The 14,681-nt window shown below is 44.3% G+C and overlaps 1 protein-coding gene across 7 annotated transcripts in view; it reads left to right on the top strand.

Moving 5' to 3' along the window:
• ADAMTSL3 (ADAMTS like 3) overlaps nt 1-14,681 on the top strand; it is a 410,509-nt gene that overhangs the window by 81,845 nt on the left and 313,983 nt on the right. For all 7 annotated transcript variants that reach the window (XM_061394516.1, XM_061394517.1, XM_061394521.1 and 4 more), the window contains exon 3: nt 9,266-9,385. In XM_061394516.1, coding sequence (XP_061250500.1) covers nt 9,266-9,385 — 120 coding nt within the window. The remainder of the gene's footprint in view (nt 1-9,265; nt 9,386-14,681) is intronic.

The following is a 14,681-nucleotide window of genomic DNA, read 5'->3' as shown; positions in this document are numbered from 1 at the left end:
GAAACCTTAAATTTCTAGTATCATTTTTTTAAAGACTCAAATAATTGTGAAAACTCATTTTCTTTCAGCTGATCCTGTCAACCTTGGCAAAGTAAATATATTTCATATTTACTTATGAAGTAAAACATCTTGGGATGATGACATCCTACTTGAAAAACTAAAATGATCCAGAAAGTTTCTGGATCCTTCATTTCAGGTTCAGGTAACAAAATGCACATCATGCATCTTGGAACAAAAAATGCACTTGGTATTCTGAATTTAAATAATGTTGGTTAACTTGATTATTCCCTCATGAACCTTGGAAGGTAGAAACCGTAAAATCCTGTGTGTAATCCAGGATGCGAGGAATAACACCCAGAGACCCTCCAGGGAATGTATTCCTTGCAGGCTGACCCAGACTCTGGGGATTCTGTCTAAAACATACACTTTAAGACTCAACAAATATTATCATTTAAGAGGACTCATTGGAAAAGACCCTGATGCTGGGAAGGATTGAAGGCAGGAGGAGAAGGGGACGGCAGAGGATGAGATGGTTGGATGGCATCACTTACTTGATGGACATGAGTTTGAGCAAGCTCCAGAAGTTGGTGATGGACAGGGAAGCCTGGCGTGCTGCAGTCCATGGAGTTGCAAAGAATGGGACATGACTGAGCTGAACGGAGCTGAACTCCCTTCCCTGGCTGTCCAGTGGTTAAGACTCTGTGCTCTGGATTCAGGGGGTAGAAGTTCAATCCCTGGTCAGGGAACTAAGATTCAACATGCCACACAGCGCAGCCAAAAAAAGGAAAAAAATATAAAGGGACCTTTCACCTGTAGGAGTGGTCTGCACCTTCCATCCTGGAGCTGAACTCTCCCCTGTAGACCTTAGCTGCTGTTAATTGAGACTGACTTCTTATGCATTCAAATTCCTGATGGTGACTTTAATTGGCCTCTATTAAACCCTGGTTTCACAGGGAATTGTAGTGCTGTAGTAGCTTAGGGGACTTCCCTGGCGGTCCAGTGATTAAGTCTTCATCTTTTAATGCAGAGGGGGTATGGGTTCAATGGGGAGCTATGCTCCCGCATGCCTCATGACAAAAACCAAAAACAAAAAACCCCAATAAAACAGAAACAATAATGTAACAAATTCAACAAAGACTTTAAAAATGGTTAACATAAAAAAAAAATCTAAAAAATAGTGACTCAGGGTTATGCCTTCGTATCCTTTGGCTTTTGTCCTGACCTATAAAGCCCAGCTGGAGTCTCAGTTCTTGGAACTAGTGTCTTACTTCCATGAGTTGTCTGTGTCGCTACAGAATCTGACAGTCTGTTTGTTGACTCTCTAGTGACCAAAGTGGGGATTCTGAAATGAGGAGACTCAAAGCTGGTGAAGTCCCTGTCGGCCTGGAGAAGAGCCTCATTCTCAGTCTTGTCCCGGCAAAGTGTTTGTGGCTGAAACAAGGAGGCAGAGGGCATGCTCAAATTCGGGCTGACATGAAGTGGGGAGAGAGCGATGCAAACCTTGATAAATGGAGTCAGGATCCAAAAAGAGCCTTGGCAGGCTGGGGTGATGGGTCAGATCCAAAGAGAGCCTGGATGATCAGGGATAGTACAGTCCAGCTCTCCAGTACAGACATGACTTCACAGTGACAGGTAGGAAAAAGCCTTGAAAGGTGAAAGTGAAAAGTCAGTGTTATGTCATCAGTCATGTCCGACTCTTTGCAGCCCCATGGACTGTAGCCTGCCAGACTTCTCTGTCCATGGGATTCTCCAGGGAAGAATATTGGAGTGGGTATCCATTCCCTTCTCCGGGGGATCTTCACAACCCAAGAGTCAAACCTGGGTCTCCTGCATTGCAGGCAGATTCTTTACTGTCTGAGCCACCAGGGAAGCCCAGGAAAGAACCTTACTGACCTTTATTGACCACAGTTCTGTAGAGGTCAGTGGTGTGGTGCTTGGCTGTGTTCATGCTCTGAAGAGAGGTGGACATCCACCTGTAGTGCTCAGACCAAGCTTGGGAGAAGAGTTTAAACTGACTTGTTGAAATTCAGCAGAAATCCCACTGTATAATGTCAATGGTGACCACTTGACTTTTGAGGCATATTGGGTTCCCATTCTTTTGTGTAGAAACACCCACTTCTCCTCCACTTGTCTTTCCTTCCATCACATCAGTCAAACATTTTGCCAAGTCTTGAGAGACATTCTCTATCCTATCCAGGGTGTTGATAGAGGCTTGTTGTTGTTGTTCAGTAGCTCAATTATGTCCAACTCTTTGCGACTGCATGGACTGCAGCACACCAGGCTTCCTGCTCCTTGGCCATCTCCCAGAGTTTGCTCAAACTGATGTCCATTGAGTCGATGATGCCATCTAGCCATCTTATCCTCTGTCACCCCCTTCTCCTCCTGCCCTCAATCTTTCCCAACATCGGGATTGTTTACAATGAGCTGGCTCTTCGCATCAGGTGGCCAAAGTTATTGGAGCTTCAGCTTCAGTGTCAGTCCTTCCAAGGAATATTCAGGATTGATTTCCTTTAGGATTGACTGGTTTGATCTCCTTGCTGTTCAAGGGACTCTCAAGGGTCTTATCCAACACTCAGGATCCAATAAGGATCTCAGAAGGATCTCAGCCTTCTTTATGGTCCAACTCTCACAACCATACATGACTACTGGAAAAACCATAGATTTGATTATATGGATGGAGTCTAGGACACGCAAATTTTGTCCTTGAATCGCCATCCCATACTTACTCTCTCCTGCCAAAGTCAAAGCCTTCGGCTGGAGGGGGAGGTGAGTAAGCTGCATTCTTGGGTCCCTGAAGGGGCTGTCTGGATTCCTCCTGACCCCCAGTCTGGTGACTCAGCAGCTGTGGACAGTGGCTGGTGGGATGATGCATTTTGGCAGCTTCTCTCCTTGGTTCTGGATCTGTGTCATGGGAAGCTTGCACATATCCTGGTCCAGCCTCCCTTCCCCCACCCCACGTCCCCGTCCTCCCTTCAATTGTTGCTGCCTAAGGGGCCTGACCTCCTCATTCACCCTGTCCTGTGAGGCGTCACCTGCCACCAAGTCTCCCCAACATGTAGGAAGTTGGGTCCCTATCCGGTGAGAATGTCAGTGTGTGTTCGTTGCTGCCCAGGCTGCTTGCTTTCTGAAGTCATAAGAGAACTTAGCCATTTCTCCTTAAGGAAAAGTCTGGTTTTCCTAAGAATGTCCCCATGGAGGGAGCTGGGGGGATGGGATGGGGGTGAACTTTTGCTTGGAAGCTGGGCTACAGTCCATGGGGTTGCAAAGAGTTGGACATAACTTAGTGGCTGCACAGCAGCTTAGTGGCTGCACAACAACAACAGCAAAAGTTTCTTCCAATCATATAGATCTGTGACTCAAATGTTAGTCCCTGCCTAGATTCTGCTGTGTTTATACTTTAGAATTCAACTTAGTATATGTGCATTTGCTAGAGGGGAAGGGAAGACGGGAAGGCTGTAGGGGAGGATGACAGAAAGTGGAAAGGTACCTCATTCCACCCTTGGGGAGCAATGGGCCACTTCAGAATAGTTTGCGAGATTTCTTTTATTTTTTGTTTTAACGTATACCTCCTCTTCCATGGATGTCCTTCCCATTCAGTGCTCACCGCAGAGCACTGAGTGGAGTTTCCTGAGCTGTACTGTAGGTTCTCATTAGTTACCTAGTATATGTGCATTTTGCATGCTCAGTTGCTTCAGTTGTGTCTGACTCTGTGTGACCCCATGGACTGTAGCCGACCAGGCTCCTCTGCCAATGGCATTCTGCAGGCAAGAATACTGGACTAGTGGGTTGCCATTTCCTTCTCCAGGGGATCTTCCCGACCCAGGGGTCAAACCTGCATCTTCTGCATCATAGGCAGATTCTTTACTGCTGAGCCACCAGGGAAGCTGTATCAATCCCAGTCTCACAGTTTCTCCCAACCCTAGTTTGCTAGATTCTGACATACCCCTGTTGCCTTCAGAGGGAGTGAGCTCCTTGTCATAAAGGTATTCACTTAGAGGCTGCAGGCCATTGGGCAGGATTGCTGAGGGGGACAGGCTTGATTGGATGACTGAGAAGGACCCTTCCAGCACTGAGCTTTCATTATCCTGGGATGCTACAGGTCAGCACTTCAGACTTCACACAAGCATGGTGGCCCACGCTGACCACCACAGATGGAGAGGACTTGGACTGCACCAGGCTGCAGCATCAACTCCCACAGTATTGAAAACTGATGCAGGAGGAAGGATTTTGATCAAGAGAGGTGAATGTAAAATCAGTTTATCAGTGACACGGGGTGTGATGTGAGCCTAGAGAGAATCTGGTCTAGCTCAGGGACTGAAAAGAAAAAGTGAAAGTGTTAGTTACTCAGTCATGTCTGACTCTTTAAGACCTCATGGACTGTAGCCTGCCAGGCTCCTCTGTCCATGGGATTCTCCAGGCAAGAATACTGGAGTGGGTAGCCATTCCCTTCTTCAAGGGATCTTCTCGACCCGGAGATCAAACACAGGTCTCCGTCACTGCAGGCAGATTCTTTACTGTCTGAGCCGTCAGGGAAGCCCTAGTCCAGGACCTGGTAGCCTTTAATTCCCATAGAATGGGTTTGGCGGGAAATTTCTCCCCCTACTGCATGGCTCAGGTAGTGTAGCCATCAGTCTTAGACTCTCACTGAATCACACCAGACATCTCCATGGGGAACGCAGACATGATGGAGACACAGCCCTCAGCCTTCTGGAACTGCCTCCACAATGCTGCACTGAGATGCCTTTGGGGAGAGGCAGAAGCCTGGAATAGGAATACAGTGAACAAAATGTAAGGCAAAAACGTCATTTTACCGAATCGAATGTCAGCAGCCAAAAAAAAAAAAAAAAAAAGGCTCATTGGGGCTTAAGAAATGTTTGTAGTTGTTGTTAATAGCATAGAAGAAGCACAGCAGACAAATACTCTGATCACAGAGGCTTAGGACAGTCCTCCTTGCTGCAAAAAGCAGCTACTTGGGAGTAAATGTGGCAGCATGTTTTTTTCAGTGGTGGGACAGCTTCAGAGGAGCCCGGGAAGGAGAGTCAGCTTGGAGCTGAGACAGCTGAAGGGAACTGGGGTGGGGACGGTCTGAGAAGATGATGGGGATAAACGGATGATGATCTTGGAACCAGGCATCCCTGGGACCTAGTATGTACGTGTGTGTTAAGTCACTTTTGTCGTGTCCAACTCTTTACGACCCCATGGACTGTAGTACACCAGGCTTCCCTGTCCTTCACTATCTCCTGGAGTTTATTCAAACTTACGTCCAGTGAGTTGGTGATGCCATCCAACCATCTCATCCTCTGTCTCCTCCTTTCTTCTTTGGCCTTCAGTCTTTCCCAGCACCAGGGTCTTTTTGCAGTGAGTCGGGTCTTTGCATCAGGTGGCCAAAGTTGGAGCTTCAGCTTCAGCATCAGTCCTTCTAATGAATATTCAGGTTTGGTTTCCTTTAAGATCGACTGGTTTGATCTCCTTGCCAGCCAAGAGACTCTCAAAAGCCTTCTCTAACACCCCACTTCTTATATAAACTTAAACAACCCTCTCCCAACTTTATTCACATACCCCTCTGTTTATTTACTTTATAGCACTTAGAGGTTTAATTTTCATATTTAGAAATTTGTTTGCTTTTTAAAAAATCTATCTCTTCCAGTAGAGTATAACCTCCATGGAAAGAGATACCTTATCTTTCTTGTATGCCATTGTATCCAAAGCACTCAGAACAGTTTCAGGCATATAGTAGGTGCTCAATAAATATGTGTTGGATGTATGGACAACTAAAGATAAGCATCATACAGGAGTGTAGCTTTTTAGTTGCTAAATTATGTCCAACTCTTTTGCGACCCCATGGACCGTAGCCCGCCAGGCTCCTCTGTCCTTAGGATTGTCCCTCCTCTTGTCCCAGGCAAGAATACTGGAGGGGGTTGCCATTTCCTTCTCCAGGAGATATCCTCAACCCAGGGATCCAACCCACGTTTCCTTCATCCTCGCACTTCAGGGGGATTCTGTACTGCTGAGGCATCTGAGAAGCCCGTTACACAGGGAGGCTTTGTGTATTGAGGGAGCTAGTTTTGGGTGGTGATCTTAGGCTGCTCCAGGCCCCAGCCTTTGGTGAAATGACCTAACTGCCTTTGCACATGATTGCTAACAGGTTTCACCACTGGCTCCTGCTCTGTGCTGTTTGGCAAGCATCTTAACTCTCAGAGCCTTAGTTCACTCATTTCTAAATTTAGGAGTTCGACCTAGATGACTTCTTAAGGCCTCTTCAGGCATTTACAACTATGATTCTATGATCTCTGAAGCCAATAGAGGCAGGTAACATTTATTGTTTTTTGCTGAGCATTTTGGTTATCAGCTTCCGTGAATTATCTTAAGATAGAATCCATTATTTTCTAGTAGTTATATAAACTTTGGCTCTGAGGTTTACCTAGATGTGTTTTTATTTTGGTGAGAAAAACAATACTTTTATATGTACTCAAGCTTCCTAGGAAATACAGAAATAAATTTTACTGTCAAATTCACCTTTGATTTTCATGTGCAAGATTTTACTCCCATCTCAGTTTTTATTTTTTTTATTATTTTTTCCAGATATTATCCAGAAATCTATATGCTTATTTCTTCAGTGAATTATTAACCAGATGAATGTCAGTATTTGGAAATTACTACACAGGTTGTTGGAGATTGGAGGGGAACAAAAGGAGAAAAATATATTTCTTTGAGTGTATACACTATAAGGAACATAAGCTAGATGAGAAATTTACTCCTAGTAATTCATCTAGTCCTCAAAGTGATTTTTTAAAGATTTAATTTTAATTGGGGGTTAGTTGTTTTACAATATAGTGCTTATACTATACAGTACAGTGAATCAGCTATGTGTGTGTTAGTGGCTCAGTTGTGTCTGACTCGCTGCGACCCCATGGACTATAGCCCTCCAGGCACCTCTGTCCATGGACTTCTCCAGGCAAGAATACTGGAGTGGGTTGCCATTCTCTCTCCAAGGGATCTTTCTGACCCAGGGATTGAACCTGGGTCTCCTGCATTTCAGGAAGACTCATTTGAGTGGCTCATTACCATTTGAGCCACTAGGGAAGCTCAAATCAGCTATACATACATACATACATACATATATATATATATATATATATCTCCTCTCCTTTTTGCATTTCCTTCCCATTTAGGTTACCAAAGAGCATTGAGTAGAATTCCCTGTGCTATGCAGTAGGTTTTCATTAATTATCTATTTTATGCATGGTATCAATAATGTGTATATGTCAACCCCAATCTCCAATTCATCCCACCCTCCTTTCCCTGCTTGGTGTCCAAAAGTTTGTTCTCTGTGTCTGTGTCTCTATTTCTGTTTTACAAATAAGGTCATCTATACCATTTTTCTAGATTCCATAAATATGCATTAATGTACTGTATTTGTTTTTCTCTTTCTGAGTTCAGTCTGTAGGACTGTCTCTAGGTCCATCCACGTCTCTGGATGGCACAATTTTGTTCCTTTTTATGGCTGAGTAATACTCCATTGTGTATATGTACCACATCTTCTTTATCCATTCCTCTGTCAATGGACATCTAGGTTGCTTCCTTGTCCTGGCTATTGTAAATAGTGCTGCCATGAACATTTGGGAGCATGTATCTTTTTGCATTATGGTTTTCTCTGAGTATATGCCAAGGAGTGGGGTTGCTGGGTTATGTGGAAGATTTATCCCTAGGTTTTAAGGAATCTCCATAATGGACGTGTCAGTTTACATTCCCACCAACAGTGCAAGAAGGTTCCCTTTTCTCCATACCCTCTCCAGCTTTTATTTGTAGAAGTCTAATAAATACAATTTAAAGTCAGAACAGTGGCTCGCAAAGCAGAAGGTAATCAGCTATAGTTTAGCCATAAGTGTCTTCTATTTTTTTCCCACACTAATGAATACTGAGGGATGACAAGCTTTAATACCAGGAAGATTTTTTACTTTTTCTGATATTTCACATAGAGCTCCATGGAACACTGCTAACACGTGTTGGGGTCTTCTTTTCTTTGTAGGGGCTGTGGCTTTAGCGTTCCTTTCACTTCCTCCCAGGGTCACTTTAGGAACAATGTCCAGCAGACATATTCTGTGCCCTAAACAGGTAACTAATGAGAAGCTGCTGTATAGCTCAGGGAATTCTGCTCAGTGCTCTGTAGTGATCTAAATAAGGAGGAACTCCAAAAAAGAGAGGATATATGCACTTCTGTTACAGGATGGAAAAAATAAGTATATTTCTTACTCCTTCACCAAACAATCACAACAGAAAGTAGGTTGTTTCCATGTCTTGGCTATTGTAAATAGGCACTTCCCTGTTCTTGGTGAAGCCTTTTGTGGTTGGATTCTTTTGGACTCACCCTTTTCGGAGACTCCCTACTGGGGGTCCTTTGTTGTTGTTGTGTAATTGCTAAGTTGTCTCTGACCCTTTTGCAACCCCATAGACTATAGACTGCCAGGCTCCTCTGTCTATGGGATTTTCCAGGCAGGAATAATGGAGTTGGTTGCCATTTCCTTCTCTAAGGAATTTTCCTGAGCCAGGGATCTAACCCGCATCTCCTGCATTGGCAGGCAGATTCTTTACCTGAGTCACCAGGGAAGCCCACTGGGGGTCCTTCAGTTCAGTTCAGTTCAGTCGCTCAGTCCTGTCCGACTCTTTGCAACCCCATGAACTGCAGCACGCCAGGCCTCCCTCTCCATCACCAACTCCCAGAGTTCACTCAGACTCATGTCTATCGAGTCGGTGATGCCATCCAGCCATCTAATCCTCTGTTGTCCCCTTCTCCTCCTGCCCCCAATCCCTCCCAGCATCAGGGTCTTTTCCAATGAGTCAGCTCTTCCTATGAGGTGGCCAAAGTACTGGAGTTTCAGCTTTAGCATCATTCCTTCCAAAGAAATCCCAGGGCTGATCTCCTTTAGAATGGACTGGTTGGATCTCCTTGCAGTCCAAGGGACTCTCAAGAGTCTTCTCCAACACCACAGTTCAAAAGCATCAATTCTTCGGTGCTCAGCTTTCTTCACAGTCCAACTCTCACATCCATACATGACCACTGGGAAAACCATAGCCTTGACTAGATGGACCTTTGTTGGCAAAGTAATGTCTCTGCTTTTGAATATGCTGTCTAGGTTGGTCATAACTTTCCTTCCAAGGAGTAAGTGTCTTTTAATTTCATGGCTGCAGTCACCATCTGCAGTGATTTTGGAGCCCAAAAGTCCTTCTGAGGCCTTATTTTTAACCCAGCAATCTTGTCTTTCAGACCACAGCAGAGAAGTCTCCTGGGGCCTACTTCCTTCCTGAGTTTGCACTTTCCCCTCAGGGGAGTTTTCTGGAGGACACGACCGGGGAGCAGTTCCTCACGTATCGCTATGACGACCAGGTAAGAACCTCACTGGAGAGCCTATTTTTGGCTCTGCCATTTGCCAGTTGCAGGAAACAGTTTCTCAAAAATAGCTTCAAAATCTTTCTATTTCCTTCTCGGCACAACTAGTACAATAGACCGGTGACATCAGGAAGGACCCTGAAACCCCGGGCTGCCCACGCTTGCATGCAGCTTCCTGCACAGCGTATGGCTCCTGCTCTGGTTGTGGCATTGGCTTGAGAGACACGGTCTCTGATTTTCATTGGAAATATTTAAATATGAAAATAAATATTTAAATTTGTTCATTTTAGCTATTGCCAAATTCATCATGTAATTCTGAAATTATCTAAAAGTTCTGTTTTCTGATTAAGCTTTGCTTTCATTGCTCTCTGAGCTCTTATTTAATTTTTTTGACCAGTACCAAAACTTACCTTTTTCAAGCCCATTTTCCAGAAAGTAAAACAGATGCCTGTTTCTGTGTGAGTGTGCTTGTGTGCACATGGGTGTGTGTTTAAATCACTGCACAAAATCCCACTGGAGAGCAAGACTTGAGCTTGGCTGGAATGCAGAGAGCAAAACTGCGCCCTTGGTACTATGCCTTCTCATTCTTGATTTACACTGATGTCTTGTTGTTGTTATTTAGTTGCTAAGTCATGTCCGACTCTTTTGTGGCCATTCGGACTGTAGCCCCTCAGGCTCCTCTGTCCATGGGGATTTCCTAGGCAAGAACGCTGGAGTGGGTTGCCATTTCCTTCTCCAGGGCATCTTTCTGACCCAGGGATTGAACCCGCGTCTCCCGCATTGGCAGGTGGATTATTTACCACTGATCCACCTGGGAAGTCATTTTCATAATATACACCTCAGTTAACGCTTTGGGCCTGGTTGCTAAGAGGGGCTAAACCATCAAGTTGCTTTCTGCCCTTTCTCCTGGATGGATTTTTAGAGACTCTATGATTTGTTGTTGTTCAGTCACTAAATCGTGACTTACTCTTTGCAACCCCATGGACTGCAGCACACCAGGCTTCCCTGTCTTTCACTGTCTCCTGGAGTTTGCTGAAACTTATGTCCACTGAGTCAGTGATGCCATCCAACCATCTCATCCTCTGTCGCCCCTTCTTCTCCTGTCCTCAGTCTTTCCCAGCATCAGGGTCTTTCCCAGTGAGTCAGCTCTTCATGTCGGATAGCCAAAGTGTTGGAGCTTCAGCTATGATTTATGTCTCCTTTTAATCGAGGAATTAATTATTTAATAGGTTTTCATAGGAAAGCTTCAGAGAAACTAATTGAGGAGCCAGTAAAGGCTAGAAGAGGATGTCTGGAAAATCACGAGCTTTGTGTTTTTTAATTAAAGAGTGGTTAATGCCTTCTCCAGCTCCTACAGATAAATTATATTTAATATCATAACAATATAAAAGCTATCTGAAGAGGAAAGTAAGCCCCTTCAGTCTTTCCAAAAAGCCTAAGGCAGACCTTAAAAGCATGTGGCACGCGGTGGAAATTCTGTCCTAGGACACACTGTTCTGGAGGGCCCAGTGGATAGCCTGTGAAAACATTCTGTGTTGCTGCCACTGTGTTTCTTTTCACTGAAGGAACAAAGTCAAACTATAACAAGCCAATAATAGCACCTACCCTCTGCTTTTAAAGGCAAAAAAAAAAAAAAAAAAAAGAGGCATTTGTACTAAACGAGGTGTATCTGTTGAATGAATCTCAAGAATGTAATCAACTAGAGAATTGTTAACCTATCAGCCCAAGCCTGGATCCTCTTTCCTCTTCATACTGAGTGTGCAAACTGCACTGTAATATCAGAGAAAAGTTAGATAAAATATTCCTCAGTTTGAAAACGTCCCCCTTCCTGCAACATACCATCAAATGTGACAAAAAGTTAAAAACATAGACTCAGGAGTCAGACTGCTTTGGGTTTGAATTTCAGTTCTGATATTTTACTTGCTGTGTGACTTTGGACAAGTTACTTCACTTCTCTGTGCCTTAGTTTTGTCATCTGTGAGATATATGATGGTATTGGTCAACCTCACGGAAATGTTTTAAGAATTAAAGGAGATAATTCAGGTAATTCCTATGTCTGTCTGCACAGGTTCTGAAGCATAAAAGTGCTTCATGTAGCTATTGTTATTGCTAGTAATATTATTTGTGAAGATTCAATTCGGAGAATCTCAGATACTCTTATGGAAAAGAAAAGGAAGAAGCATACTCTCCATTCATATCAAGGGTCTGCACACAATATGTTAAATTCACTGTTTATTAAAAGTATAACATACATATAGTAAATGACACCCATATCTGAAGTGTAGAAGTTGACCAGTTTTTAAATATCTTTATGCCTGTGTAACTATCACCCAGATCCAGCAATTAAACATTCCCCCACCCTAGGAAGCTCCATGGACCCCTGGGGTCAATATCTGTCACCCAGAAAGTAATCACTAGTCTGACTTCTATCACTGTTATAGATTCATTTTGGTTTTTATTTTATTTTTTCTGTTTTTTTTTTGAATTGGGATGTAATTGCCTTACAATGTTGTGTTAGTTTACACTGTACAGAAAAGTGAATCAGTCATATGTACACACGTGCGTGCATGCTCAGTTGCGTCAGTCATGTCCGACTCTTTGCAACCCCATGGACAGTAGCCCACCAGACTCCTCTGTCCATGGCATTCTCCAGGCAAGAATACCGGAGTGGGTTGCCATGCCCTCCTCCAGGGGAGCTTCCTGACCCAGGGATTGAACCTGAGTCTCCTGTGTCTCCGGCATTGCAGGTGGATTCTTGGCCGCTGAGCCACCAGGGAAGCGCTACATATACGTATACTCCCTCTTTTTTGGATTTCCTTCCCATTTAGGTCACTACAGAGCACTGAGTACAGTTCCCTGTGCTAAACAGTAGGTTCTCATTAGTTATCTATTTTATATGTAGTATCAACAGTATATGTATGTCAATCCCAATCTACCAATTTATTTCACACTCCTCTTTTCCCACTTGATGTCCATTTGTTTGTTTTCCATGTCTCTGTCTCTATTCTTGCCCTGCAATGAGGTTTATCCATCCCATTTTTCTAGATGTATATGTTAATATACAATATTTGTCTTTCTCTTTCTGACTTATAACTTGACTCTGTATGATAGACTCTAGGTCCATCCATGTCTCTACAAATGACCCAGCTTTGATGGGATCATACAGCACGCACTCATCTGTGTTCAACTTCTTTCCCACATTATGATATATGAGAGATACAACCAGGTTGCTGGATCCGATGTAGTTCAGGTTTTAATGTCTTACCTTGTGCTATCTGCAACCAACTGTCTCATCTCGGAGCAGGTGGCAGCATATTGCGTGGCAGGCAGCATCGCTCCTACACAGAAATCCCCAGGTCGTCTCTCAGAGGTTTTCAGGGCAGCCATCCCACTGTCCCAGCAGCCTGAAGCCAGAGTGACAAAGTGCTTATGCTGTGGAGGCTGCTGTTTGCTTCCTGAAGTTGCGGGTCAGGACTGGGTTCACCAGGAGCTTCCGCCTGTCGAATACTCATTTGATCAAATGGGAAGTGGGCAGACAGTGTGCAGATACTTGCTGTCTTCGATGACCCTGTAGGACTTTTTAAAGTACTTGATTCTGGTGTATTTTCATGACGACCTTCAGGTCACTCTTCCAACGTTCCCTGGATTAGATGTCTGGAAAACTAAGAGCCCCGAGGCCAGTAAAGCCCAGCTGTGATGTAGGGTGTGTTTAATGAGTCACATAAAAAGCGCACTATGGGTTATAAGGGGCCTGGGGCAGCTTCTAGTGAAGTATGCCATCCTGAAGCCAACTGGTAGCCATGCATTTTGGTGCAGGCAGGACTAGTCAGGCAGCCTTTGTCTTGCTTCTGCCACTGATTGGCTTCTAATTTAACAAAGTCATTCAGCATCTTTGGACCTCAGAGCCCTCATTTTTTTTAAAAAGGAATATTTTTGGCTGTGCTGGGTATTTGTTGGTGTGCGGGCTTTTCTTTAGTTGCCATGAGCAGGGGCTGCTCTCTAGGTGCGGTACCCAGCCTTCTCATTGCGGTGGCTTCTTGTTGCAGAGCACTGGGCTCTGGCTCAGCAGTTGTGGTGCATGGGCTTAGTTGCCCCGTGGCATGTGGGATCTTCCTGAACCAGGGATGGAACCCATGTCTCCTGCATTGGCAGGCGGATTCTTTACTATTGAGCCACCAGGGAAGCCCCCTCATTTGTTTTGAAAAACAAAGTGACTGTATTTCATGTTCCAAACTCCTTCCTGTCCTAAATAGTCTACTTTTCAAAACTACAGAAATATTCTGCGTTGCAGAGTGTTAATTGGATCATGCTGATGATCAAGGCAGTCATGCCAGCGATGCAGTAAACTATTACTTAGAGAATCATAGGATTTTATAGCTGGTGGAGCCTTTTCTCAAATGCCGCATTTCAAGAGTCAAGGAAACAGACACTCTGAACATGCAAATGACTTACTCAAGGACACCCAGATGGTTATGTGAAAAAACTGAAACTTACATTCTAAACTTTAGGCTGTCCCACTCTGAGATACACCCAGCTGCTTCTCTTGGAAGAATCATGTCAAAAATTATCTCTTTTCCTAAAAATCCCAATTCGACTGTTATAGTGGGCTTCCCTGGTGGCTCAATCAGTAAAGAATTCACCTGCAATGCAGAAGACCTGAGTTTGATCCCTGGGTTGGGAAGATCCCCTGGAGAAGAAAATGACAACCTACTGCAGTATTCTTGCCTGGGAAATCCCATGGACAGAGGAGCCTGGTGGTCTACAGTCCATGGAGTTGTAAGAGTTGGACACCACTCAGCAGCTAAATCACCACCACTATTACAGTGAATAGGGCTTTGGAGACCTTAGCAGATCCAAGGGAATAATTTCAAATTCATGAGCTGCTTCATGAGCTCATTCTTAACTCCTTGAGAATTTGGAATTAACTATTGTTGTTCAGTTGCTGAGTCGTGTCTGACTCTTTGTAACCTCATGGACTGCAGCACGTCAGGCTTCCCTGTCCTTCACTGTCTCCTGGAGTTTGCTCAGACTGATGTCCATCAAGTTGGTGATGCCACCTCACCATCTCATCCTCTCTTGTCCCCTTCTCCTCCTGCCCTCAATTTTCCCCAGAACCAGGGTCTTTTCCACCTGATGCTCTTGGCATCAGGTGGCCAAAGTATTGGAGCTTAATTAACCTAGAGTAAGTTTTAATGTGAGCTTATGGACATTTGGGAGAGAACCACCTGGATTTTGTGTTGCAGAGGCCCTTTATATTTTGTTGGTTTTGTGGCTTCAAGGCATGTGGGATCTT

Source organism: Bos javanicus, chromosome 21 (assembly GCF_032452875.1).
Source record: "Bos javanicus breed banteng chromosome 21, ARS-OSU_banteng_1.0, whole genome shotgun sequence".
NCBI classification, from domain to species: Eukaryota; Metazoa; Chordata; class Mammalia; order Artiodactyla; family Bovidae; genus Bos; species Bos javanicus.
This window is presented reverse-complemented; position numbering and strand designations above follow the sequence as displayed.